We start from the raw sequence: 23,849 nt of genomic DNA on the forward strand, positions 1-23,849 counted from the left end.
TTTGTCAGTTGGGTTTGCAAGTCTACCGTGACTTTGACTGCTTTGAACTCCTCGAGCGTGGCGCTCGGTGACACAACTTGGCAAGAACGGCCCACAACGGAGGCTGCGATGATGCCTTCACGTCCTGCCGCATGCTCGGTCATCTGGCTTCTTTGGCGAGATGACCGCTCGCATATGTTCGTCGGGCAAGCAAATCGTTACGCTTTATCGTAACAGGAGGTACCAAGCATTTAGAGATGAACAGGTTACGGAACTTTTAAAATGTGGGGATGAAAAGTTATACATTCACTTTCGAACTCATTTTAGGCCGTGCAGTCGCTTGTTATACGACATCACTTCCACCACAACACCTGAATGCACCTTATTTATTTCCCACAATATTTGAGCTCTAAATGAACGCCATGGCGTATTTAATTATTGACCCGTACAGCTGCTCAAACATCAGGTAGAAAAGGGACATTTATCCAACATTTGCATCTGGCGCCGTCGTCCGTACTTAAAAGCCCCCTTTAAAAGAGGACTTGTGCCAGCGCTGCCCCCTCGTGGCATACAGATGAAAAACAACGGCCGGTTTCGCAGCATTTTTTGTCCTCCATCCATCCATCCATCCATCCAGCCATTTTCTGAGCCGTTCCGCTTGTCCTCACGCGGGTCGCGGGCGTGCTGGAGCCCATCCCACCCTGAACTGCTCGCAGGGCGCATACAAACACTCACATTCACACCTCACGGGCAATTTAGAGTTGTCAGTCAACCGAGCACGCGTGTTTTGGGGATGTGGGCGCCGCCCAGGCGCGGGGAGAACGTGCCGACTCCGCACAGGCGGGGCCGGGATTTCAATCCAGAATCTGTGAGGCAGGCGCTCTAAGCGGTCGCCCGCCGTGCCGCCATTTTTATAGTCGTGACTAGTCTATAAACATTATTGTCTGCACGTGGGCCCAGGCGTGTAAACAAACGTGCTTATTTGCCCAGCAATCGTCCACATTGCCAAGGCGTCACCTTGCCACTCGTGGAAAATGTGGAAATGGGAGTGTTTTCAAAAGTCAAGCGCTCCCTTATGCGAGCGTTTTCATACAATAAATAAAGCAGGAGGAGACTGCACGCTTCATTGTTCGTACGTCGTTCACTTGAAAAGGGCACAAGGTTCAAGTTCTATTCCAACGTGTGCTGCGAATGAGCCGAGGTCCGAGATGCGACATTGCCAGCGTCAACCTGGTTCGCCCACCGCCTGCCAAGAAAAACGACATCCATCAAAACGACAGCCGGTTCTCAACACCCCTTAAAACGCTGCGAGGGTCGACCAATGTAATAATAGTCATCAAACATCCGTTCGCGATGTGGTTTTAATGATGTTACCGTTCCAACTGAAAACACCTTGTTTTTATAACTCCTCATATTTAGTTGAGTCTTTCCTCTGCGGTGCCCTTTCAGACAGTTACCTTTCATAAATATGAGTTCCACCTCTGTTAGTAAGGTGAACGTTTCCAACAAAAATAAATGATTGTGGACTAAATGTGTTGACAATACAGTTGGTTTAGCACCCACGTTTTCACTTGATGACGTAAGAGCTTTTACATCACTTGACTTTCTGCGCGCAGTTTTGTTGACTGTGCCTAAGGAGAAAACGGTCCTCTCTCATTGTTCCAGTGATGTTGAAATCACGACAAATTGTCCCAATTTAATTGAGGTAAACCTCAGCCTCTTTGAGGACATCGTGTTTTTGATTAAAGTAGTCTCTGAACCAGGAAACGTGCTCCTTCTTCTGCTGGACGGTCAGATAGGGGTTTCCGGACAAACCGGTCACCACAAGCTCCATGAAGTGTCGTATCGGGCCCCGCTCGGGGAAGCCCGCCTCCAGGTGCTTCTCCAGGAAGACGTGCTCGTGGAAAGGGACGCCGGCCTCCTCCTCGAGACCTGACAAAAGGCCGGAACACTGTCATTCATGCTCACGCGCTACAGCCGACAGCCAAATAAAGCACAGCGGTTATCGGCTGACCTGCTTCATTGTCGATCGGGTACTGCCACAGTTTCCCCTCTTTGGTCCACTGGATCATTTCCTCAAAGGCATTTCGGGGCATTTGGTTGGCAGAAGAAGCCAGCCGGTCAGCAAAGTCTGCGTCCCACAGGGTTGGTCGAGCTAAAAAGCCGAATCATGTGAAGATGGGGGGGAGCACATTTAATGTCATTGAGATATTTTGTGTGACGTAATACTAAAACATCTGTAATATATATATATATATATATATATATCCTTCCTAATGGTTAGCATATCTGCACCACAGTCGAGAGGTTCTGTGTTCAAACCTCAGTTTGCTGCATCTGCCTGTGCATGCGTGGGCTTCAGCAGATACTCAAGCATCCTCCCACATCCCCAAAACATGCATGTTCGGTTAACGGAAGACTTCAAATTGTCCGCAGATGCGAATATACAGTATGTGTAAAGGGTTATTTTATCTCTGTGTGCAATTGGCTGGTGACCAGTCCAGCGTGAAGCCCCACTGGTGGCCCTAATAAGAACAAGCACTGCAGAAAATGAATGGATGGAAGAATCGGCTTTTTATTTATTTGACTGATTATGCCGTATATACAGGGTGATTGAAAAGTAACTATTTTTAAATATTATTATATTATTACGAGTTCAAATAAAGTGCTTAACTTCAGAATTATTCTTACGAAATACAGCTATTTCATGTTTTGATCATACGGGTAGAAGCAAGATCACGCATTGTAAAAATGCATTATACAAAGGTACAAGGGTTTTCCAGAATGTTCAGGGCAACTTTGGGGGTGTGTATTATACACGAGAAATTACGGTCATTAAAAATGGGGAGTTACTTTTCAATCACCCGCTATTACGATGTCCAAATACAGTGGAACCTCTTAGGACAAATCAAATCTGTTCGACCTCTCAATTGTTTGGATTTCAACACAATTCAAAATGCTTGTTGATGAATTCTGATACAAATCAATGAATTATGACCATATGTCGCGTCCATTCTATCTCCATCAGGCGTGGAAGAGAAGATGTTCAGTCTTCTTCCTGTAAACAAGTTCCTCCTTAAAAAACAAACCATAAGAAACATCAGCTTCTTTTCAGCATCAGATCAAGAGATAGTCAGCCCCAAATCAAACAATTTACTTTCTGCGAACGCTGTCCAGCTCTGCAGTGATTCCTCGCTCGTGCGTGTAGCCCCGCCCGTCGTCGTCGAACCTGATCTGATTGGCTGGCCGGGCGTTCTGTCGGTTGGAATATCTTCCCACCTTCATGTCAGCTAGAATCGCTCTAAGAAATCATTGAGAGATCGCCAGGTGAACGTTGACCCAGGGTACCACTGTAAGTTACACACACGATGACAGCGCAGTAGTGAGGCTTCACTGCTGGCCTAAACACGATCACAAGCACAAGCACTGACATTACAAGACGGGTTCCATATGAAATTGTATTCATTAGGTGTGGAATGATTCATTCGTTCTATCAATCTATCCATTTATATTCCTACGATCCAACTGCATCGGTCTGTCCTTGGCTAGTGAGTCTTCCGAACAAAAATATCGACATTTAAATCGTTTTAGAAGGTAATCCATCGATTCTATCGACACTAGGAAATAAGGCGTTGGATCGAGGCATGACAGACTTTATTTGGATACGCGTGTGTGTGTGCAAGTTTTAATGATAAAGACGTAAAGCATTACTGGATTAAGGATTTCCTCTCTGTGACGTCGCAGGGATCACCGGAGTCTCGAACAGTGTCGTTTTTTTCTTCTTCTGGGGCTACGGAGTGGGCCAGTCTGAGAAGCTAATGCGCCGGGGATGAGCTTGTGCACTGCAGGAAATAGGACGGAGCGGCGTCCCACTGAGTCGCGCGCTAAACTTAACGAGTGGAATCGCCAAAGGTTCAGTCAAGGCGACTGGACTGTCCTTGTTTGTTGAAGACATCGGGGAACGTTCTGCAACGCTTAAATCAGAAGTATCCACGCATTTTAGTTTTGCAGTGATCAAAAACAATCGAGGAGGAAACACCGAACTTTTTACACCGCGTACCACCTTAGAAAATACCGAGCACTCCAAGTAGCACCATCATGACCAACATTCAAATACAGCAGCGTAGTTGGCAAAAGTGTTCTTAAAAAAAATAAATAAAAAATAAAATAAAAATGAAAATAAATCTGCGGCTTTCTTGCTCAAAAGTATTTCATATTTATAGTATATCATTTATTATTGTAAGCCACTGTTAAATTATGCAGTTAACATTAACACTGTAATTAAATCATGTATTGCACATAAAAGCTAAACATTGTACCTCAAGAAATGTCTTTAAAAAATGTTGTATTGTGCTTAAAGGTTAAATACAACGGTACTTTAAACATGTTTAAGACACAGTAACATGATGCCCAGTTTGAACCTTGAATTCATTGATTCTTGCAGGCCACTCGAGTGAGCCCCACGTACCACTCGTGGTACGTGGGCCACACTTTGAGAAGCACTGCTGTAGTGCGTTTCACTCATGGCAGACGGTAACTTCGACATGACGAGCTGCTCAGAGCTACGTAACCACGACGTGACACATCGTGACCGGCGAGCGGGTAGTAAGAAATATAATTCGAACATTTGAGCATTACGTGTTTGGTGTTCAATTACAATACGATCTCTGTTGAAAAATAACATCAGAAGTAGCAGGTAAAGCTACTGTTAATCCAACCTGAGGAGCTGTTAATTGCACTTGATTCAAACGAAGTGGCTAAAAAGTTACCCTATCGATTGACAAACACTGAACTGTTTCGGGTTGTACCGTAATATCATCCTTGAATCGACTCGGCAATCACGCATCGAGTCGCTGCCAAATGAATCGTTACGGCCTAGTATTCGCTTATTTCCAACGGTTTTTGTCTCCATTTCGTTTTTCTCGGCCTCAATTGCTCCCGGCACGTGTATGTGGATGTTTCGGCTGACGTTGGTCCAGTCAGATTTCAGCCCCGATGTGCTGCCATATCAATGTAATCTGCCCAGGACAGTGCTGTCTGATGTATCTTTAACCTATATTAGCAATGGGACTGTTTCTTTCAACGATCAGATTTCAAATTCGTCTTCACAGGTCAAAGACGTCAGTATTTCCCGTCGTCTGGTTGGCGAAATAAAAAAGCTGTTACGGCCAACTTTTACTATCCCGTTAAGACGGTAGTACGATTTATGAGACTGTAAACTGGAATTAAAACTCCAATATCACTGTGCGGTATGTGGTAAGTAACTGTAGGATTGACAGAAATGTCTAACAGTGTCGCAAAACATGCCTGAGCGATCCGCACACATTAGACTGCACGTTTCATAATCAGCATATCTTGTGAGTATAATGCATTTTATTTGTCATGTTATTAGATAAATATGTCCATCGGAACTGCTACTGATGACGTGGCGCAGGTTCCTTGTTGTATAGTCTGGATGGTTTCTAGAACTGCGACATAATAGCGGCGGTCTTAAAAGGTAGATGAAGCCGACTAAATCCCCACTGAAGGCCCAGGTAACGAATGCACAGCCCGCCACTGTGACAATATCAATTAAAACGACTGGGAAGCATGATTCTCTTTCCCTTTTTCTATTTCATCGATTAGATTGTACAACTGGCCATAATGTTGTGATCGCCGGGTGTCCAATTATAACTGGATGAGCATAAAACGACTGGTGACATGTTGACGACACGATGAGAGACATGTATGCCGGTTTGATGTGAACGCACCCCAGGTCGTTCACGTCGCCCTTCCTGTGAGCTTCAGTGATGGCCTCGTGCTGCCTCAGCTGCTTCAGGAGCTCGGACTCTGCCTGGACGCGGTTCGGAAGAGCGGAAGCAGCAGCAGAAGCGGCTGCGAGCAGTTCTGGATCCAGCGTAGGACTAAAAAAGGAGAAAGGGAATTGGTGAATAAAGAAAGCCCAACGCGTCACTGCAGTGTTGCTGTCGTGACCAGGAAGTAGCAACGTGACAAGATTTCACAAAAATGACAGCAAGATTTTTTTTTCTTCTTTTTTTCCCCCCTCAATCGGGTGATGGATTCCAAAGAAATTGAGGTGGGGTTTTTTTTTTTTGTGTCGGGGGAAAAAAATGCCTTTTTGAAGAACGTTTTTGTGTGGTCGGAGAACAGTTTTGTCTGTCGGTCTGGGAACAAATTTCAAGCTGCAGTTAAAAGTATCCACCGAACGCTCGTACGGGACGAAATTCCAAGACATCGACACGTCCAAATGACCTTGAGTTTCAAAAGGCATCGCTTAAGTACTTATTTCATGTTGTTGTTTTTTAATCCCACAAAAACGGCGGCCACTCGTCACGTTGCTAAATGGTGACAACTAAAAGTGCAGAGCAGTTTGGAAGACGATGTTAAAAAAAACCTCACGTCCGAGATGAAGCCTCCCGAAACATGCTAATGGTACTCTCCATAGCAACCGGCGTCGACTTGGGTTGGGAGACACTCTGCTTAACGTTGACATTTTTGAGCCTTCTTTTGCTGGTGACATCCACCTTCATGGCTCCCAGAAGATCAAGGAGACTCTCCTTCCCACTCTTGGCTGCAACAGGCGCGACCTCTTTTCCCTGAGCACCATCCATCCTCTTCATATTGTCTCCGTGATATGGCTCATCAAGTTTGTCGGCGTCACTGGAATCGCGGGTTCGTTGCTGACGCTCCGTTTGGGGTTCCGTGGAGTCTGCCACTGTAACTGCATTATTGGAGTTCTGTGTATTTTCACATAATCTCGCTGCGCATGTGCGGAGGTATTTTGCCGTACATGCACTGGAAACCCTTTGAGAAGAGCAAAACACAGCAGTCACAGCCAGCAAACTCCTCAGTAACGTATATAAACGTTGGATAAAAAGGCATCAAACATCCATTAGCTGCTCCTACTGAAACTCGTACACATTTGGATTCGTGGCCAATGCCGAAATTACCCACGTGAAATGATAGCTACTGAAGCAGTAGCCAGCGCTGCGAAAAGCGACTCACCGTGAAATGGCAACTGTAGCCGTGTCGTAATCTGTTGGGAAAATACGCGAGCCAGATATATTCACTGGTGTCTTTTGAGCCGCATGCAATGTGTGGGATATGAATCGAAACATGATTACTTGAAAATACGTCCTTGAACGCTCCTGACTTGCGTCTCTGTTGCAACCGCAAAACGGTTGCCCGTAAACTTGAATGGTGGTAATAGTTCCACGACAAACTTTGGACAACATAGATATGAAGCCTAGATACGCCAGCTACCCGCATCAGTCAGGCTAACGGACGTGCCTACGTGGTGGCCATGTTGGGACGCTCGACGTTCCCATCGAAAGCTGCATTGCCGCGATCGTTCAGTTAGTAACTGGCTCAATTCATGACGTTTACTTTTTTCTCAACGCCCAAGCACGTGCTATCAACATATAACCTTTGAAAGGTGTCCAGCCTATTTTAACCTCAGGAAGTTCTCTTGTTGTAACTGTACGGCGTTTGGTATGCAGCACAATTTACCGACATCATTGCTATTTTGGTTTTCTTGCCGTTCGCTCACATGGAATGTGTTGCAGCTTTGACCCTCCTAGCTTAGCGTCGACGTAGGTACGCAGCTCAAAATGGGCGCGTCGAATCTACGTTCTATCTCTATGTTTTCATGCGTTCTACCATAGAGCTCTATACAATATCTATGCATTCGACTGTCCATAAAAAAAACATTTGACAATGATCGTGGCTCCAGCAGATACATTAATATTTATCAGAGGGACAAACACTACTAATAGCTATGTTTTTCAATGTGTTTTTCAAACGGTTTGGTCTGTTGAGATGTAACTGTAGTCTCGTAAATGCAACAAGATAACCGGAAGTTGCCTCAAAATGGCGACGGAACGGAACCCAAGTGCTCCATCACCAATGGAGCTTCCTGTTGCTGTCCGCCGTCTGGCTAGTTGTGTTTCTGGAATGGATTATTTCAGCGAACGGTTAGCTTTGCGAAACATGTCTCGTTGCATATCTCAACAGTGAGTGCTCATATTCGTGTAAGTTACCGCTTACGCCCTAAAAGGAGGACGCTTTACGCAGGTAAATTGGAAAAACCTCCACTAAAGCTAAGTGAGTTAGCCTTCAGGCTAACACACAACCCGCATACTCCGCTCGCCGCTACAGTTACATAATAAACACAAGACATACAGGAACGCGCTTTATTTTCGGGGGGAGGGGTGTTGACTTGTGCTGTTTGAGTTCTGCAGCGTTGCGCGCGTTAGTTTGCGATGCCTGTGAGAGCGATTTGCCCGCCTTCTTTTGACTTCACACAAGTTGATGTACATATACAGTATGAGTTTCACGGTTGAGGCTTAGTCCGTGTTCTTGCGTTAAACCTATGAACTTCATGTCAACTTTTCTGAGAACGAAACCATTAAATGACGAAAAGCAGTCATCTTTGCCAGAATGATTTATTCCATTTTGGGCTTCCCCCGCACTGACCATTCACGTGGCTCCATTTCACTTCCTTAACTCGTATTAAGACATTGCAGTGATGTTTGCATACTTTTGTGATACTTCATTCAACCTTCTGTCACTGTCTCTGTGTACTTTGCACCACGCATGTGACCTTAATCGTGTTGTTGCAAATGGAAGGTATTGTATTGACGAACCTGTGTGTTTTGGTAGTGATGGCGGAGGAAAGGCGTCAGAAGCAGTGCTCGGTCGTCCTCCCTACAGAGTCCATGAAGGCGATGGCAGAGTCTGTGGGAGTAGGCCAGTTACAGGAGGACAGCTGCACAGCCCTAAGTGAAGAAGTCAGCTATAGAATTAAAGAAATTACGCAGGTACACCGCAACGATTTGAGGAAAATTCCGTGTGGCTGTCACGGTCTTAATGTCTGTTATGCGCTACTGCTGCTTTTTGTTTTTTGAAGGATGCTCTTAAGTTTATGCATCACGGGAAGAGACGTAAACTCACCACCAGTGATATTGATAATGCCCTCAAACTTAAAAATGTGGAGGTAAGTGAGAACATTCTTTACGTTTGTTTGATTGATTTGGAGGAAGTGTATTATCGCCACCTACGGTAGCTTTTTCGTCAATGACGCATTTTAAGTCGCGTTTGCTCTTCGCAGCCCCTGTATGGGTTCCAGTCGCAAGAGTTTATCCCTTTTCGTTTCGCGAGTGGTGGTGGAAGAGAGCTTCATTTCTACGAGGAGAAAGAAGTGGACCTTAGTGATATTATAAACACACCGCTTCCCAGAGTTCCGTTGGATGTGTCTCTTAAAGGTATACATAGTATTTGTACAACATTCCTTGATTGGGTGTTTCTCAGTTTTCACATGTGGCTGTACATCTTTCAGCCCACTGGTTAAGCATCGAGGGGATTCAACCGTCTATTCCGGAAAATCCACCACCAGGTAAAGCTGTTTTGAAACACAACATAAGAAGAAGAAAAGGTGGGAAAAGTCAACAACTTAATTGCAACGCGCCGCTTTGTAGCCCCCAAAGAACAGCAAAAGGCGGAATCCACCGAGCCCCTCAAAGTGGTCAAACCTGGTCAGGAGGAGGTCGGTAGCATTCAAGGCAAAAATCAGGGGGCGACGGCTGCTGATAGTAAAGGTCACTATCTCGTTTTTATGATATTCAAGTGTAGTCAATGGGGTGAATTCCTCTTGCTTAAATAGCTATTGTGTCCTTCTAATTGTCTGTTTCAGGTAAAGAGAAGGGTCCCATCAGGTTGAAACCTCGCAGTACACATGAACTTTCTGTGGAACAGCAGCTGTACTACAAGGAAATTACTGAAGCATGCGTCGGATCCTGTGAAGCCAAGAGAGCTGTGTGTACATTACTACTCATCTTGAACTCAACCTGAACTTTCATATCCACGAGTTGATGGAAACTGTTGATCGATTTGATGAAAGACAAAGGCATCGTTTACTGTTGCTTGGCCTTTTATTTGCTCTCTTTTTGGACTTCAGGAAGCTTTGCAAAGTATTGCCACAGACCCGGGACTGTATCAGATGCTACCAAGATTCAGCACCTTTATTTCAGAAGGAGTGAGCGTCTCCTGCTTAAACATTCAATGTATATACTCTCAATACACACATGTATACTATTAGCAAATCGTCTCTTGTCTTTTTGATCTTGTGACAGGTTCGTGTTAATGTGGTGCAAAACAACTTGGCTCTCCTGATTTACCTCATGCGGATGGTCAAAGCACTGATGGACAACCCCACTTTATACCTGGAAAAATATGTGCGTAAAAGGAGCGGTGTTCCGATGGATCGGGACATATAATAGTTACGCCCGCTTTTCTTCTGTTATTTTCCCTGTAGCTGCACGAGCTCATCCCGGCTGTGGTTACGTGTATCGTCAGCAAGCAGCTGTGCTTGAGACCGGATGTGGACAACCACTGGGCTTTGCGGGACTTTGCTGCTCGCCTCATGGCGCAAAGTTGTAAAACCTTCAGCACCACTACCAACAACATCCAGTCTCGCATCACCAAGACATTTACTAAGGTGACTTTTGTTTTCACTAGCACGATTTGAAACCGCAAGATGGTCGTAGTGCAGTCTCAAAGTTGCATTGAATACAAAGTCCAAAGTCTTTCTGTGTATTTGATTGATTGTATTTCCCCCAAAAGTGGCGTAAGTGCTAATAGCTGCTTGTTTGCATTTATTTATTTTTTTAACCCAGATCTGCCTGCTACTTGTGTGTTTCTTTGTTTTTGTACCCGATCCCTCGCAAATTCGCATTTTTCCTTCTTTTTTCATGGCAGTTATAAGGAGCATCTATTCGTTGGGCTGGCTCCCTATCCCGCGCGAATAGGGGGTCCACTGTAGACTTAACTGTACTGCGGTAAGACCGTATTTGTACAAGGAGTGCGGGGTTGGGAAGTATGAAATTCGTCACTGTGATATACATTGGAACCATATTTAAAGGTACCATATTATGGCTATTCAGACCTCCGTCGCTAACATGGACTTTGTATAAGTGTGTCAATTTCATTTCAAAAAATCATGCGAGTGTCCGGAAAAGGCCCCTCTGACAGCTACTTCTGTTTGACCCAGTTTTGTCTCTGCTTTGTCCATATTTGGCTAAGACCGCCCCCTTCCCTCTGATTGGTTGGCCTCTGTGTAGACGAGCGCACGTGTTTGCTCCAGTGTGTTGACGGCGCGGTCCAACTTGCTAAGACAATATCAGGGCAGGACCAGGAACGAGGCCCACTTGTGTGATCCTCGCACAGAAACAGAAAAGGATATATGAGTTTCTAATTAACATAGAATGCAATATTCCAGTGTATGTTTTTTCTTTTCCAACACTTTCTTTTAACTTGAGTTTGTCTTTTCAGAGTTGGTTGGATGACAAAACCCAGTGGACAACGCGGTACGGCTGCATCGCCGGACTTGCTGAACTGGGACCCGACGTGAGTTCCCGGTTCGGTTCCTTGAACTTCAAGACTCTTTTGTTTCATCAGCGCCGACCTTCAACTTTGTCCCCGCAGGTGATAAAGACGTTGATCCTTCCTCGGCTTGCTGTAGAGGGCGCTCGCATCAAAGCAGTGATGGAAGGACCAGTGATCTCCAACATTGATAAAATTGGAGCGGACCATGTTCAAAGCCTCCTACTGGTAATAATTGATTTTGAGTTATATGTGGATGGCTGCGTATTTTTGTGCAAAATCTGAAAAATGTTTCCTTTCCAAAGAAACACTGTGCCAGTGTCATGGCCAAGATTCGACCCCCACCTGACAACGTGGAACAATATCGGATGGATTACGGTTACCTCGCACCCATGCTGTGCTCCCATGTCATAAAGGCTAGGACCCAAGCCGCAATGCAAGCCCAGCAAGTCAACCGAACCACATTAACGATCACACAGGTACGCTTGACGCTTGATGAGACGGTGGTACCTGGACTTAAACATTTTTTGCGATACGAGCCGTCACTCGGATGAGTTTTTTTTGTCTTGAGTTGCTAGCAAAACAAACAAACAAACAAACAAAGAACACTCCTTATGGATCCTATTTACGATAACTGGAAACCAGTGACTGTAAAACTGTGAATGTTTGTCCTGCAGCCACGGCCGACCCTCTCTGTCTCACAGAGTGGACTCGGTGGATCGACAGGGCCTCGCACTCCCAGCATCATTAAGGTTCCGAGCTCCCTCACCCTGATGTCGCCGAGACCAGGGACCCCATCGCAGCCATCGCCGCCTGCCACTAAATATATCGTCATGGGAACCAGCGCAGGAGCCGCCTCAACACAGCAGGTACGTTTGAGTTTTGCAGCAATCGCCACTGTCTCTACACAGATTCCAATGGTCTCGAGAACAATACAAATTCTCTTTCAGCGACGCCCGCTATCTGCAAGTGTTTTAGACCTCGCCACAGATAGCGAAACAAATGCAAAGTAATTGTCGACCCCGACAAAATGTTTAGAATTGCCTACATTAGTCGTGTAATCTGTATATGTACCCCGAAACTGTTTAGGATCATTTCAAAATCCTCTGACAGCATTGCCCCTGAAAATAAATGGCTTACGGATGATCTGATTTGGGGCAAAAATGTACTGGAAGTACGCGTGTACATGCACGTGCGGCGAAGATTCTCTGTAACTTCCCCTAGCAATCCAAGCGAGACCTCGCTCCTTCCTCCCTGACATACAGAGCTTGCCTCTCAGTGGAGGCACTTCAGCCTATTCCGTCGTTACTTTTCTACTTTCCCGTTTGCACACGGCCTCGGGGGCATCTTAGGCCTGCCGCGCGACGCTGTCCAACCCGATTGGAGCGGACCGTCGCGGTAAAACGACGCTCGCCAACTCGCCCCCGCACATTGAACGATTGGATGTATGGATGTCCTGAACGCCGAGCCTGTGTAGGCGTTGGTTGCTGTACATACAGTATCTTTATTGTACCTGATCACATTTATTAAAACAGAAAAAGACCGATTCATAGTTTAGGAAGAAACGGGTTGCTCAAGAGCGTGGACGTGGGCGCGAATAAAAGTGTGTGTGGATATTTGAAACGCATCTCGCGCGCTCATTCATTTAAACTACCCGGCGTGGTACATACCGTGCAAGTGCATTTTGGTCACAAGCTTCACCTTTTCATTCACAGGCCCGTTACAAATTGCAAATATAGTGACGTGCTGTTGTCAAACACAATATTTGATGCTTTATAGACTGTATGTGTATGGCTCGGCGGTGGATGTTCGGCGTCTCACCTGCTTAAAACTTACCTGCATTTTGATCGGCCGTCATTTGCGACGGGGTGCGTCGGAGATTCACATTTTGAATCGCGGCAAAACCAGTGGCCGACCGATCAGCCGTTCACGAAAGCGGTTGCCGAACCGCAACGGTGCTCGGTGTGGGGCGCTCGCTGGGGATTTTCGGAAAGAGCACGAAAACCACGAATCGATGTTTTGCAGCAAATAACTGCTAATATGTGAATTTGTAAATAGTCAACCACGAATGACTGTTTACAAGCATGCATTCTTACCTGTATTATTCCCCCAGCAGGTCATCACCATCAACTCTTCCCACTCCGCCTCAACGGTCACAAGCACCGTACCCAGCGCTTCTTCAACCTTGCAACCCTTGGTGAAACTGGAGCCAGGCGGTGGCCCTGCACTTCCCGGTTCACGACCCATGCAGAAGTACATAGTGGTATCGCTACCCTCGTCCGCCTCTTCCGTGGAGAATAAAAGCTCTGTCATCCCAACCCCCATCTCAACCACACTAGAACCAACGGTGAAGACGGACCGATCGGAGTCTCCCTGCGTGAGCACACAGTCGCCGCACTGACGAGAGCTTTAAAACGCGCATACAAGGACAATTGATTGGGGCTGAACCGAAAACTCCGGAACGGTGTAGAGGCTGTGGTTCGATCGTAAATTGTAAATATATTCATGCCCAACGAAGAGGCAATCTGTCACATTGTTTCATCCTCGATTGTAACTGATTTCATGCTCTCTTTTTTACCCCAAAATAAAATCACTTTGTATTTGTATCCCTTGTTGATGTGTGGATGTCTTAATTGTAAATCTTGTCGTCCATGAACGTCAACAGTTAGCAAACTGAAGGAAAGTTCATATTTAGAATTCAATAATTATAGTCCATGTAACCTGACCACAATTCTCGTACCCTTTGCGTTCTCCTGGTTTTAATAGTCTCCCGCGTTTGTCTTATTCACTTGGACTTGACCCGATTCTTGTTAAACCGGCTTGAGTTTGAACTCAAGAATTTAGGATTACGACATACAGCGAGTACGGAAAGTATTCAGACTCCCTTACATTTGTCACTGTTCTATTGCAGCCATTTGCTAAAACCATTAAAGTCCATTTCCCCCTCATTAATGTGCACCCATCATGCTATAGAATGCCGATGTTTTAGCTCAACTGTTTGATTCCGAGATACAGTATGACTCAGATGGTTCCGTTTTGTGTCTGTAACTTTGTGTCTTTGCCAAGTCACACGAGAGAAAAAAGAGGTTCTCATTCTCAATGGGACCAACCTTGTTGAATAAAATACAAATAAATTAATGGGGGTCAACACACACCCGCCACCAATCGTTGCTTTAGGGAATTAAAAATGACACACATTTTTCTATGGATTTCTTTGGCAGGATTTGGCATTGGAAATAATTTGTTGATCACACTTGCAAGGGTAAACACTTGGATTCATTATGTTACAATAATAATAAAAATACTGTTCTTATTTTTGGATTCAGGAAAGTATTGTCATGTTTGCGCAGGTGGCGAGAGAAAAATAGTGCGTGCAGTTGGAGTCGAATGTATTCGGCCATTGCTGGACATTGCAAAAGTAACCATGTTACTTTCTACGCTGTCCAGTGATGTCCTTTCCCCGGACACAATTTCATTTCATGAGGATTTCCGAAAAGAAAGTAGTGTCGTATGGATTTCTTTTTTCACTTTGTACGCACAGGGGGGCGGTGGTGATGAAACTCAAGCGACGAAACGTCTGCTTCAGTGCATCGTTGTGAGGTTTGTTGTTGTACTTACGTTGCATTTGCGCTAGAGGGCGCCAATCATCTCTATGGCCAATTCAGCGAGAGCTTCGCATGACGACAACATTGTATTTTTACTCGTCGAATATTGGTATTTCCAGGTGTGCAGTGTGCACGTCAGCTATTTGTTTTGCGTTTTGCTTCGGCCCATCGTTTTATTTGTATCTTTATTTGTTTAACTTCCCAAGTGTATTTTGAAGGGCTACGATTGAGGATGTGGGTCCTGCGCACGGCGCGCGAGGGCGGAAATGACTATTTGATTTTGGAAGGGTTGCAACTGGCAAACATGAACTTCACCGTCCGTGCCGCGACCAAAGAAGACTGCAAAGACATATCGAGATTGATCAAAGTAATGCAAAATAAAAGGAATGCTTTCCCAGTGCACGTGACTGTAACCTGTGCAAGCAAAATGCGAATAAGTTCTTTTTCAGGACTCGGCACTTCGTGACAAGACGTCGGATCCAGTGAAAATGGCATGCGAGGGTAATATAGTTTCCATCCATATTTCACAAATCAACCAAACCACTGTAAAGTCCTCAACTTTGAGGGCAAATATGAATCCTGCAGAGTTTGCTCGCCTCTTCACGCGGACCTTCCCCCTCGTGTGAAATGTGTTTCTCTGTAGTGTGCGGCCCCCAAACGCTGTAGCAGTACAGCTGCATGATTCCAATGTTTTGTTTTTGTTTTGGGGAAATTGCAATGACGACGTTTTTGCGGTGGCCGACGAATCTTAGGAATATATTCACATATCTGTTGAACTTTAGACCTGCAGCGTGATGGTTTCAGCCAGAATCCCTTGTTTGAGTGCCTCGTCGCAGAGGTGCCAGAAGGAAGTCAATCGAAAGAAGGTAAAATGATTCCGTCTCTCCTTCTTTCTGTGCAGGGTTCATTTTCACCACTCGTTTTATGTCAATGTCAATTGCAGCCTTCTCAAACGCCCGAGACACCCTTGTTACGGGATGTAAAAGTACGAGACCGAGATAAAGCCTTTTCCAAATATATCAAAAGACGAGAAGAAGACGAAAAGTGACCAGGGAGGCCGCCGACGGGCCTGCAGCGTGATTGAAGGAGCTGCGGAAAGAGGTGGCGTCCAGTGCGAAACGCCGTGGCCGTCCGTTTAGCACACGTGGCAACGAGATCCCACCGTCGTCTCGTTGTCTGAGCGACGGGGTCGGTCGGGTGGCGAGAGGGAAGGAAGCCTCGCCTTACAAAGAAAAACAAAACGCTCGCAAACGAAAGGGCGTTATGGCGCGATGAAACCGAGCTTGACCTTTTCGGCCCAAATTCGAGCACGCCCGTGACGTAACACTCTGATCTGCGATGGTTCAAGTTCATTCGGGTGATCGTATCTTCAATAGGTGGGTTAATAACCGCCACAGCACCCCTGCGACCACTGAGGGACAGCGGTTTCAAGTAGAGGGGCCGCTCTCATACGACGAGGAGGTCACAGAATTCTTCAAATGTTCATTTTCAAACACGTGCAAGGACATTGTTACCGTTTCCAATACTTCCGTTGAATAAAAACCCATTTACGTCGTTTTGAACGTAAACGACGTAAAACCTTGTCAACCTCGTCGTGGTTCAAGGATTCCGAAGCGCAGCAGACGTGTCTTTGTAATCTGTGCCTCGCCGCAAATCTATCTCGTGGCTCTTCAGGCGGTTCCTTTGGCCTCCCGAGTCTCATTGGCTCTGACGTGCAGTGCGAGCTGTCAGGTCTTCTCTAGACAGGGGTGTGGCTTTCCTCATCGAGTCCGATCAGTATAATCACGCCCAGCTGGACTCCGACGAAGGTGTGGAACCATCTCAAGGACGAGCGGAAGAAACGGACAGCGCCCGCGTCGCAGCGAAGGCTCTGAATACTTTTGAACGTGTTCTTGATGGTCATCTCCTTCTCTCTCTTTAGGTTTCACAATTGTTGGATACGCCCTTTACTTTGACACGTACAGCACATGGAAGGGGCGGTCCGTGTATTTGGAGGATTTTTACGTGATGCCAGAGTTCAGAGGTAAAAAAGCGTTACTACGTCTCGACTCTTATTTCTGTTGCGCTCGCATACCGTATGTGTTACTCCTGATTTTACATCAAATGTGTGTTTGTTCTTCATGGAAAGTCGGTAGGTCGGCTAGTAAATGTTAAGCATTTGATCAAAAATGGATTTGAACCCTCAGGGTAAAATCTGCAATCGTTTATTCCCGAAGGGATCATTATTAAAGCTACAGGTTTGTTAGCAAGGTGTAAAAGTGTACATTGTAAGACATGAGCTTCCACAATGACATGCCTTTGTACGCTAACGCAACTATACATTTTTTTTGTAGTGGGCTTGGAATTATTTTCTGCCTTATCAGTTTATTGATGTCTTTTTAACAGGATTTGGCATTGGAAAAAGTTTACTGAGCACCGTTGGTAAGGTAAGAATTGCTAGACAGTAGGCTGCTCACAAAAAAATACAATATAACTTTAGTACTACAATGCAGACGGGTAAAACATGGACTATCCATTTGTCATATTTATCTGCTTTTAGAATAATGATAATAATGACTGCCATTCGATACTCAACGAATACGACATGATATTGATGAGAGCCTGAATGCGAACAAGTATTGCAAAAACTCCAACTCTTCCCAAGAATCCATCGGGGTCGGGTCACGGCTGAGGCAGGGAAGCCCAGACGTCGCTCTCCCGAGACACTTGGTCCAGCTTTGTCTCTTTTCTAGTCCAAACTAACCTGACTCCACTTAACATAAAACTCCTGACGTAAAAATTAACTTTTGTCTCGAGACCATGTTCACTTATTTCCAGCTATTTTGAAACTTGCGGGGCACTGATACACCACGGGGTAGGGCCTATGATTGTCAGCCGGGGACCTGGCAGTCATCGTAACGGGAGGGGGGGAGGGGGGGGCATGGCGGTGCTCCCGAGGCCGCCCCCACCCCCCCGGGCCGGTCGACTGCTCGGCGTCGGGGCTCCCCTCTCCTTGTCCCGTTCTATCTTGTCCTGTCCTTCCCTCACGGGGCGCAGCACTACGGCCCCATGCGACACTCGTATTTAACGTTTCGTTGTTGTAGATGATGGAATGATTTACTTCTCTCATCCTGTTTACAATTAGCGCTTTGTCTTTTGTCTTTGTTTCTCTCTCCCCTCGAGAAACCTTTTGCTCTGTTCGACTGATCAACTCTGATTCTCAATCAAATTATAATACTAAGAAACCACAGCGGAAGCTTAAAAACTCCACTGCGACACAGTAAAGCTGTTCCGACATAGAAGCGATACAGATCTTCCGTTCTGCTCGCCCTAACAGCCGAACAAGACAAAAAAGAAATAATTCAAGCTACTTTGCTACTTGAAATAGAAAAAAAAAAAATGTATTGACTAGAAACAAAATGAACAATCTTGGGAAGATTTGGAGTTTTTGAAAATGAATGGCTGCTTTAATGGGAGTGAAAAGGACAAAAATGTATTTTTGTGTTGCCCCCTGCGCTTTGAGGAGAAGAGTTAACTGAGGGCGACGCATGGTCAATGTAAAGCCCCGTCACGTTTGTGCAGGTGGCCAAAGAGAAGCAGTGCGCGCAGTTGCTGTCGAGCGTGTTGGACGGGAACACCCCGTCGCGAGACTTCTATGCCGCAAGAGGAGCTCAGGATCTCACCGTTAACGAAGGCTGGCACGTGATACGGTTTGACGGTCCAGACTTGGAGCGTTTGGCAAAAGAAAGCCACTAAGAATAGAGCTGTCTTGATTATACGTCATTGGCAACGTGAACATGCAGCATAGAGTTCATGTGCCGGCACGCGTGCGGTCGCTGGATTTCTGTTTATACGCCGTGCCGCAAAGGAAAAAAGTTTCGGAAGTTCTCCGATATGCGCTACTCTGTTGTAGGGTGTATGGGTTGAAAAGAAAACGTATGTCATTCATTTGGAAAAAGATACGAAGGAAGGTAAACGCCTGGGTTCGCCTCCGGTTTACGCTTTATTCATTAAAATCAAACTAATTTGTCTCGTAAAGGGGCACCGTGTCACTTTTTACGTGTATAAAATTTGGGGAAAGTCACGAGACACATTTTTATCGGTCTCGTAATCTGAAGGTTGCTACATTTGATAAAATATCTATATGACAGAGGCTTACTTAAACTCGGAACACAACAAAGAGTGGAATTTTGGGTATATTTAATGACATCTACAAGGGATCTAGAGGGAAAACACACAAAGGGGGTCTAACTTAAAAAAAAAAAAAAAAATAGGCATGCCAAAAGGGAAATAGAACAACATGTGTTGGACTAAAGTTGAAAACGGGAGCGTTTAACGCGTCCAGTCCGGGCGAGAGAGAGGACAGTTAGGATTTGGTGTGAAGTTAGTCATTTCCCCAAAATTATGAGGCACTGGCGTGTTACTCACGAACGTCGCCCGAAGATAGCTGGGATGGGCTCCGGCACGCCCGCCGCCCGCGTGAGGAGAAGCGGAACGGAAGACGGATGGACGGATGAGTGAATGTTTAAGCCTGTTGTTTTCCTGTCGGCCATTTTGGAAATGACGTCATTGTCGGCTGCCCGTCGGAAGCAGAGCGCTGTGAACCGCCGCGAAACGTTTTCGACAGGTTGCAAAATGTGAACGCTGAAGCTGCAATTGGTCAAAAAGTTGTTGTTCGCCTTTGAGCCTGGACACCCACTTTTGACCGTGCTGTAGCCCCATTCGCATTTTGTAGCCTTTTTTGAAGATGTTTAGTTGAAGACAATGATTGGTAGCGTAAATGAAATTGGGTCCTTTTCTTTTTGGATTGCCCCTCGTGTGTTAAAAAGTGTTACATACTTGCTGATCCTTGCAATATTTTGTCAAAAGCAGTGTCACCAATGTTGGTTATGAAAACACATTGTGACAAAAAAGTACGTATATAACATGGCTTGCATATAAACGGCGTGCGCGCGCAATCCTGCTCCACCGAGCATCAGTACGTTTGCCTGCGCTTCCTCCATTTGGCCCTTTTCACGTGCGTAGTCATCGCGGTCTCTCTTTTGTCCAGACTGCACCAGTCTAGCAGAGAAACGATTCCATGTCTTCCTCCAACTTGTCGCATGAGCACAGCCTCGAGCGGGACCAGATATGCGTTCCCGATTACGAAGCGACAAATCCGCACGTGTGTCTTTGGGATGTGTTTGATCGCCACCGTAAACATTTGGTTCGCGGCGCTGGAACGATGACCTGTGTAGGCTAGTCTATTTGTCGCGTTACTTTAAAATGCGGGAAGAGACACAAAACCCTTACCATCAAGCCAAATCCGTTTTTCTCATCTCACCGTAGACCGCTCCATTGCCTCCGTTCCGGATCAGGGACGTCGTCTCCTACTTTTGCTCCAATTCGTCTGTGGAAGCAAACGCAAAGCCACTTGAGTTGACGTGAACATTTCCCATTTAATTGCCCTCATGGGATCAATTCGGTATCTATCCATCCAAGTGTTTTGCCAAAGAAAGGAAAGTTGGTTTTCCTCAAATCCCCCTCGACGTTTGCAAAGCGGTATTCATTTCTACAAACTATTTGGACGACCCGAGAAAGCCAATTTGTTGCTCAGAAGCCTGAGTTCATCTCTCAAAAGTAAATGTCAGAATGACAATTCCTTGCGACATTGTATACTGATAAAGTATACAATGTGTTATCAATCTAAAAGTGTACTCTGGAGGGATGTTCGAATGTAAACTGCGGCTAAAGTTCTGATGACGTTACGACTTGGTGATTGCAAGATGCTGGAGGAGATTCGCATTTGCGCTTCCACGGTTTGTAGTCGGGCGGTAATTTGCTGACACGTCACGTCCGTGCAGAAGGCGACGACTAAACGTGTGATCATTGGCACTACGATGAAAAGATCGAACGAGAAGTTTTGAGCATTTCAATTGTGAGCTGAGAAACGTACCAAAGCAACTGAGAACAACTGTGAGAGCAAACGTTGTCGCACACTAATGGGCTTCGCTTAACAACACTACACTACTTAATAACACACTACCATAGCAACTTTCTCTTACCTCATACACGTGAGGTGATTGTTCCAGTAGCGTGCTCTGGAAAGAGAGACATTTTACAAAAGCACTTGCAACGCTTTTATATAGAAGAGTGGAAGGACGTAAACCCAAGGAAAGTTGAGGTACACAGCAGTTTATCTGGATGCAAAGATGAGTCTAAAGTCTCTTGTTAATAGACAGGCAGAGCCTCTCGTCCTATTTGAACGCGGTCAAATGCACGACAAAATGACCACAGGTACAATATCAATATCGTGAGCATAATTGCCAAAGTCATTTTTGAACGTGTTCGGATAACAAGTGGAAAGCACAAAGACTTGGACAAACAAGAAGAGTCCGTTGCCTCCGTGGCAACCTACACAAACGCCGAGAGAGGGGAAAGAAAACAACACCATTTCAGCAAGCACATTTTGGTTGTGGATCCGTGGTTTCGTTTGGAAAGAACTGTAAATCATCATCATCATCATCACACACTGAGTTGGGTTGTCTTTTATTTGACTAGAAAAAAAAAAAGAAAAGGGGAGGACGTTCACATTTATATTTAGCCTCAAAATTACAGTACAGCATACTTAAATTCTTTGCAAAAGTAAAATACAACATTTTTTTATTTTTGCCTTATATGAAAAATACCAAACAGTGTCACTTTCAGTTTTTGCAGTATTTTGTTTTCTGGTTATATGGCAGACCTGATAGCAGAAAGGTTGGCTTTGTACAGAGCACAAAGGGGCCTTTGCGCACAACCTCTCTTTGAGTTACATGCATTGAGGGCAACTGCACAAATCGTCCTCGAGATTATAGCGGCGCAGTGAGATGCTTGGAACAGGCTTGCGCCTCAAACACAAGAAGCAACACGTTTCACTCATTTTGTTTTCAAGTGTCCGTTCTCCTCTACAAAGCGGTGGCGAACAAATTGACAACTTCCGCGGTGATCATTTTTGGACAATTTACGAACCACAAATATGGTGAATGAGAAACGTTTGACTAAAAAAATAACATCACTACCTGAATAGACTTCAAAAAAACAGACTCCTTAGATGATCTCTCTCGTTGCACAGAACTGTACAGGCGCAGATATATATAGATATTTCAAATAAATAGGGCTAATCCGGCCAAGAACCAGTGGGGAGGGAATGTCTGTTTCAGAAAAAGAGCCTGTCGTTCAATCTCTTTCAGTCCCGCACATAAACGCAGACAAACACCTTCTCCTCAAGCTCAAAGCCAGAAAGACTGAAAAGGGAAACACCGGAATTAGTATAAAACATAAATGCAGTTGTTGTGGAACGCCTCGAAGCAGGGGACAAAGCTCGACGGCGCGTCCCCGGCTCGATCCCGTGCCACGGCGCCAGGCTGTGGCCTCCGAAAAGCCCTCCTCTCCTGAGAACGGAACCGGTGCGGTCCCCGAACGCTTTCGCGTCTGGTTGGTGCAGAGGCGGCTCCGCTCTCCTCATATTACAAACATGACTTTATATGGAGACGACCCAAAAAAATAATGCAGCGGGTGCTCGGGGTAAGGGTGTGGAGTGTGCGTGTGTTGGGGGGGGGGGGGGGGGTTGCTGCACAGTCAAGGGGAGATGGCCGCTTGCAGGAGAGGCGAAGTCGGAGGACCGGGGATCGTACGCAGTCTCTCGCTCGCTGGTCTCCGGGTGTCGAGACGGCCTTAAACGTCGGTGGAGAAGTAGAGCGTGTTCCGCTTGAGCTCAGCGAAGGAGATGGGAGGATGCTGCAGGTAGTAGAGCAGCACCTGCACCTGGACACACACGCAAACAGTTCACACATATCCCGCTGTCCCCTCGTCCTCATTAGGGTGGCGGGGGGGAGCTGGCTTCTATCCCGGCTGACTTCGGGTGAGCCGATCGCGACGTTTCGCACTGGACACCACCTCATTTGTATCAGCCTCAATCATAATCAAGAAATATCGGCTAAGTTCACGCACTTGGCTCTGGGGCTGGAACAGATTCATTAGGTTTTCATTGATTTTAATGGAAAGAATTGCTTTGGTTCCCAAGCAGGCTCTCAGAACCAATTAAGTTTGTGAACTGAGGTTCCACTGTATTCCTGCAATACAGTGGAACCTCCAGCGAGTTCGCGGCGTCTGAAGGCTACTGCGAGTTGTTTTGGAGAGCAGTACAACCCCCACCCGACTTCCAAACGCGTTCCATCCCACAAGGCTGCTCGTATCCTGAACCGTGAAGGACGAAGGCCGCTTTTGATACGCTCAACCGAGGCGCTCTCGGAAGACGTCCTCCTTCGCTCACTTTATGGAACACACCGTAACCATGAAAATCGGGGTGTTACTCTACTTTCTACGACTGGCTCTGCTACATTGTCCTTTTACCGCAACTTCTAATCATTGTACATATTACTTTGTGGCTACGATTAAGCTCGGAACGAAAACACAGAGCCTTCAAGTGATCGCCAAGACAAACACTGCCTGACTGGCCTTACTGGAATGAACGCACGAGGCTTTCTCGGTGCATGCTATACTCTTTTTAGGATGTTTACTCCGTTTTTTAAATGACAAGAACGAACAGGAAGAAAAATCCCCCGTGACCGACGAATTGAAGCAGAGGGGCCAATGGACCGTGGACTCACTCAAATTGTGCGGGAGGGAAATGAAGATGGAAACTTAGTATAATGGCCAAGCTCTTCCCGAGGGCAAGAACCTTTCTACCAGCGAGTATGTGGAAGCGCGAGTTTGAGCCAAGCTGCTCGGTTTTGACAGGATTCCTTTCCTCCCAGCGGCAATGTAACCCGAATTCTGCATCAGTGGGAACGCGCGGATTAGTGAATCGCGATACAATATTATTTCAGAATTGATCATCATTGATTTTACCAAGACGTTTTGGAATATTATTTTAATATGTTTTCA

General features: G+C 45.8%; 4 protein-coding genes across 16 annotated transcripts in view; 2 read left to right on the forward strand and 2 right to left on the reverse strand.

Moving 5' to 3' along the window:
• Positions 1 to 1,322: 1,322 nt before the first annotated feature.
• mrps31 (mitochondrial ribosomal protein S31) lies at positions 1,323 to 7,284 on the reverse strand. 2 transcript variants are annotated; one of them, XM_061702434.1, is made up of 8 exons: positions 7,104 to 7,284; positions 6,985 to 7,015; positions 6,379 to 6,783; positions 5,730 to 5,882; positions 3,137 to 3,280; positions 2,978 to 3,054; positions 1,994 to 2,134; positions 1,323 to 1,911 (listed from the first exon to the last, which is right to left on the reverse strand). In XM_061702434.1, the coding sequence occupies exons 1-8, from the start codon at positions 7,246 to 7,248 to the stop codon at positions 1,676 to 1,678; spliced, it is 1,332 nt and encodes a 443-aa protein (XP_061558418.1). In that variant the 5' UTR covers positions 7,249 to 7,284; the 3' UTR covers positions 1,323 to 1,675. The 2 variants fall into 2 exon arrangements, with proteins under 2 accessions (XP_061558418.1, XP_061558419.1); XM_061702435.1 differs by having other exon boundaries at positions 6,985 to 7,188.
• Positions 7,285 to 7,837: 553 nt separating this feature from the next.
• taf6 (TAF6 RNA polymerase II, TATA box binding protein (TBP)-associated factor) lies at positions 7,838 to 13,964 on the forward strand. 3 transcript variants are annotated; one of them, XM_061702386.1, is made up of 15 exons: positions 7,838 to 8,052; positions 8,641 to 8,798; positions 8,888 to 8,974; positions 9,089 to 9,242; positions 9,317 to 9,373; positions 9,456 to 9,575; positions 9,671 to 9,792; positions 9,935 to 10,012; positions 10,110 to 10,211; positions 10,292 to 10,474; positions 11,308 to 11,382; positions 11,461 to 11,586; positions 11,664 to 11,837; positions 12,036 to 12,227; positions 13,472 to 13,964. In XM_061702386.1, the coding sequence occupies exons 2-15, from the start codon at positions 8,643 to 8,645 to the stop codon at positions 13,757 to 13,759; spliced, it is 1,914 nt and encodes a 637-aa protein (XP_061558370.1). In that variant the 5' UTR covers positions 7,838 to 8,052; positions 8,641 to 8,642; the 3' UTR covers positions 13,760 to 13,964. The 3 variants fall into 3 exon arrangements, with proteins under 3 accessions (XP_061558370.1, XP_061558372.1, XP_061558371.1); XM_061702388.1 differs by having other exon boundaries at positions 13,475 to 13,964; XM_061702387.1 differs by having other exon boundaries at positions 7,877 to 7,952.
• Positions 13,965 to 15,064: 1,100 nt separating this feature from the next.
• On the forward strand, positions 15,065 to 22,326 carry LOC133415600 (thialysine N-epsilon-acetyltransferase-like). 2 transcript variants are annotated; one of them, XM_061701747.1, is made up of 6 exons: positions 15,065 to 15,330; positions 15,413 to 15,464; positions 15,746 to 15,829; positions 16,885 to 16,986; positions 17,349 to 17,389; positions 18,525 to 22,326. In XM_061701747.1, the coding sequence occupies exons 1-6, from the start codon at positions 15,196 to 15,198 to the stop codon at positions 18,696 to 18,698; spliced, it is 588 nt and encodes a 195-aa protein (XP_061557731.1). In that variant the 5' UTR covers positions 15,065 to 15,195; the 3' UTR covers positions 18,699 to 22,326. The 2 variants fall into 2 exon arrangements, with proteins under 2 accessions (XP_061557731.1, XP_061557732.1); XM_061701748.1 differs by lacking the exon at positions 15,746 to 15,829.
• The window catches only part of abr (ABR activator of RhoGEF and GTPase), a 103,509-nt gene continuing 101,113 nt past the window's right edge, over positions 21,454 to 23,849 (reverse strand). For 5 of the 9 annotated variants that reach the window (XM_061701737.1, XM_061701736.1, XM_061701738.1 and 2 more), the window contains one exon: positions 21,460 to 22,727. In XM_061701737.1, the coding sequence (XP_061557721.1) occupies positions 22,638 to 22,727 (90 nt within the window). In that variant the 3' untranslated portion in view covers positions 21,460 to 22,637. Of the gene's footprint in view, positions 22,728 to 23,849 lie in introns of all 9 variants that reach the window. The other 4 variants (XM_061701742.1, XM_061701743.1, XM_061701735.1 and 1 more) reach the window with 3 other exon arrangements.

The sequence above is a fragment of the Phycodurus eques genome, chromosome 17 (assembly GCF_024500275.1).
Source record: "Phycodurus eques isolate BA_2022a chromosome 17, UOR_Pequ_1.1, whole genome shotgun sequence".
NCBI lineage: Eukaryota > Metazoa > Chordata > Actinopteri > Syngnathiformes > Syngnathidae > Phycodurus > Phycodurus eques.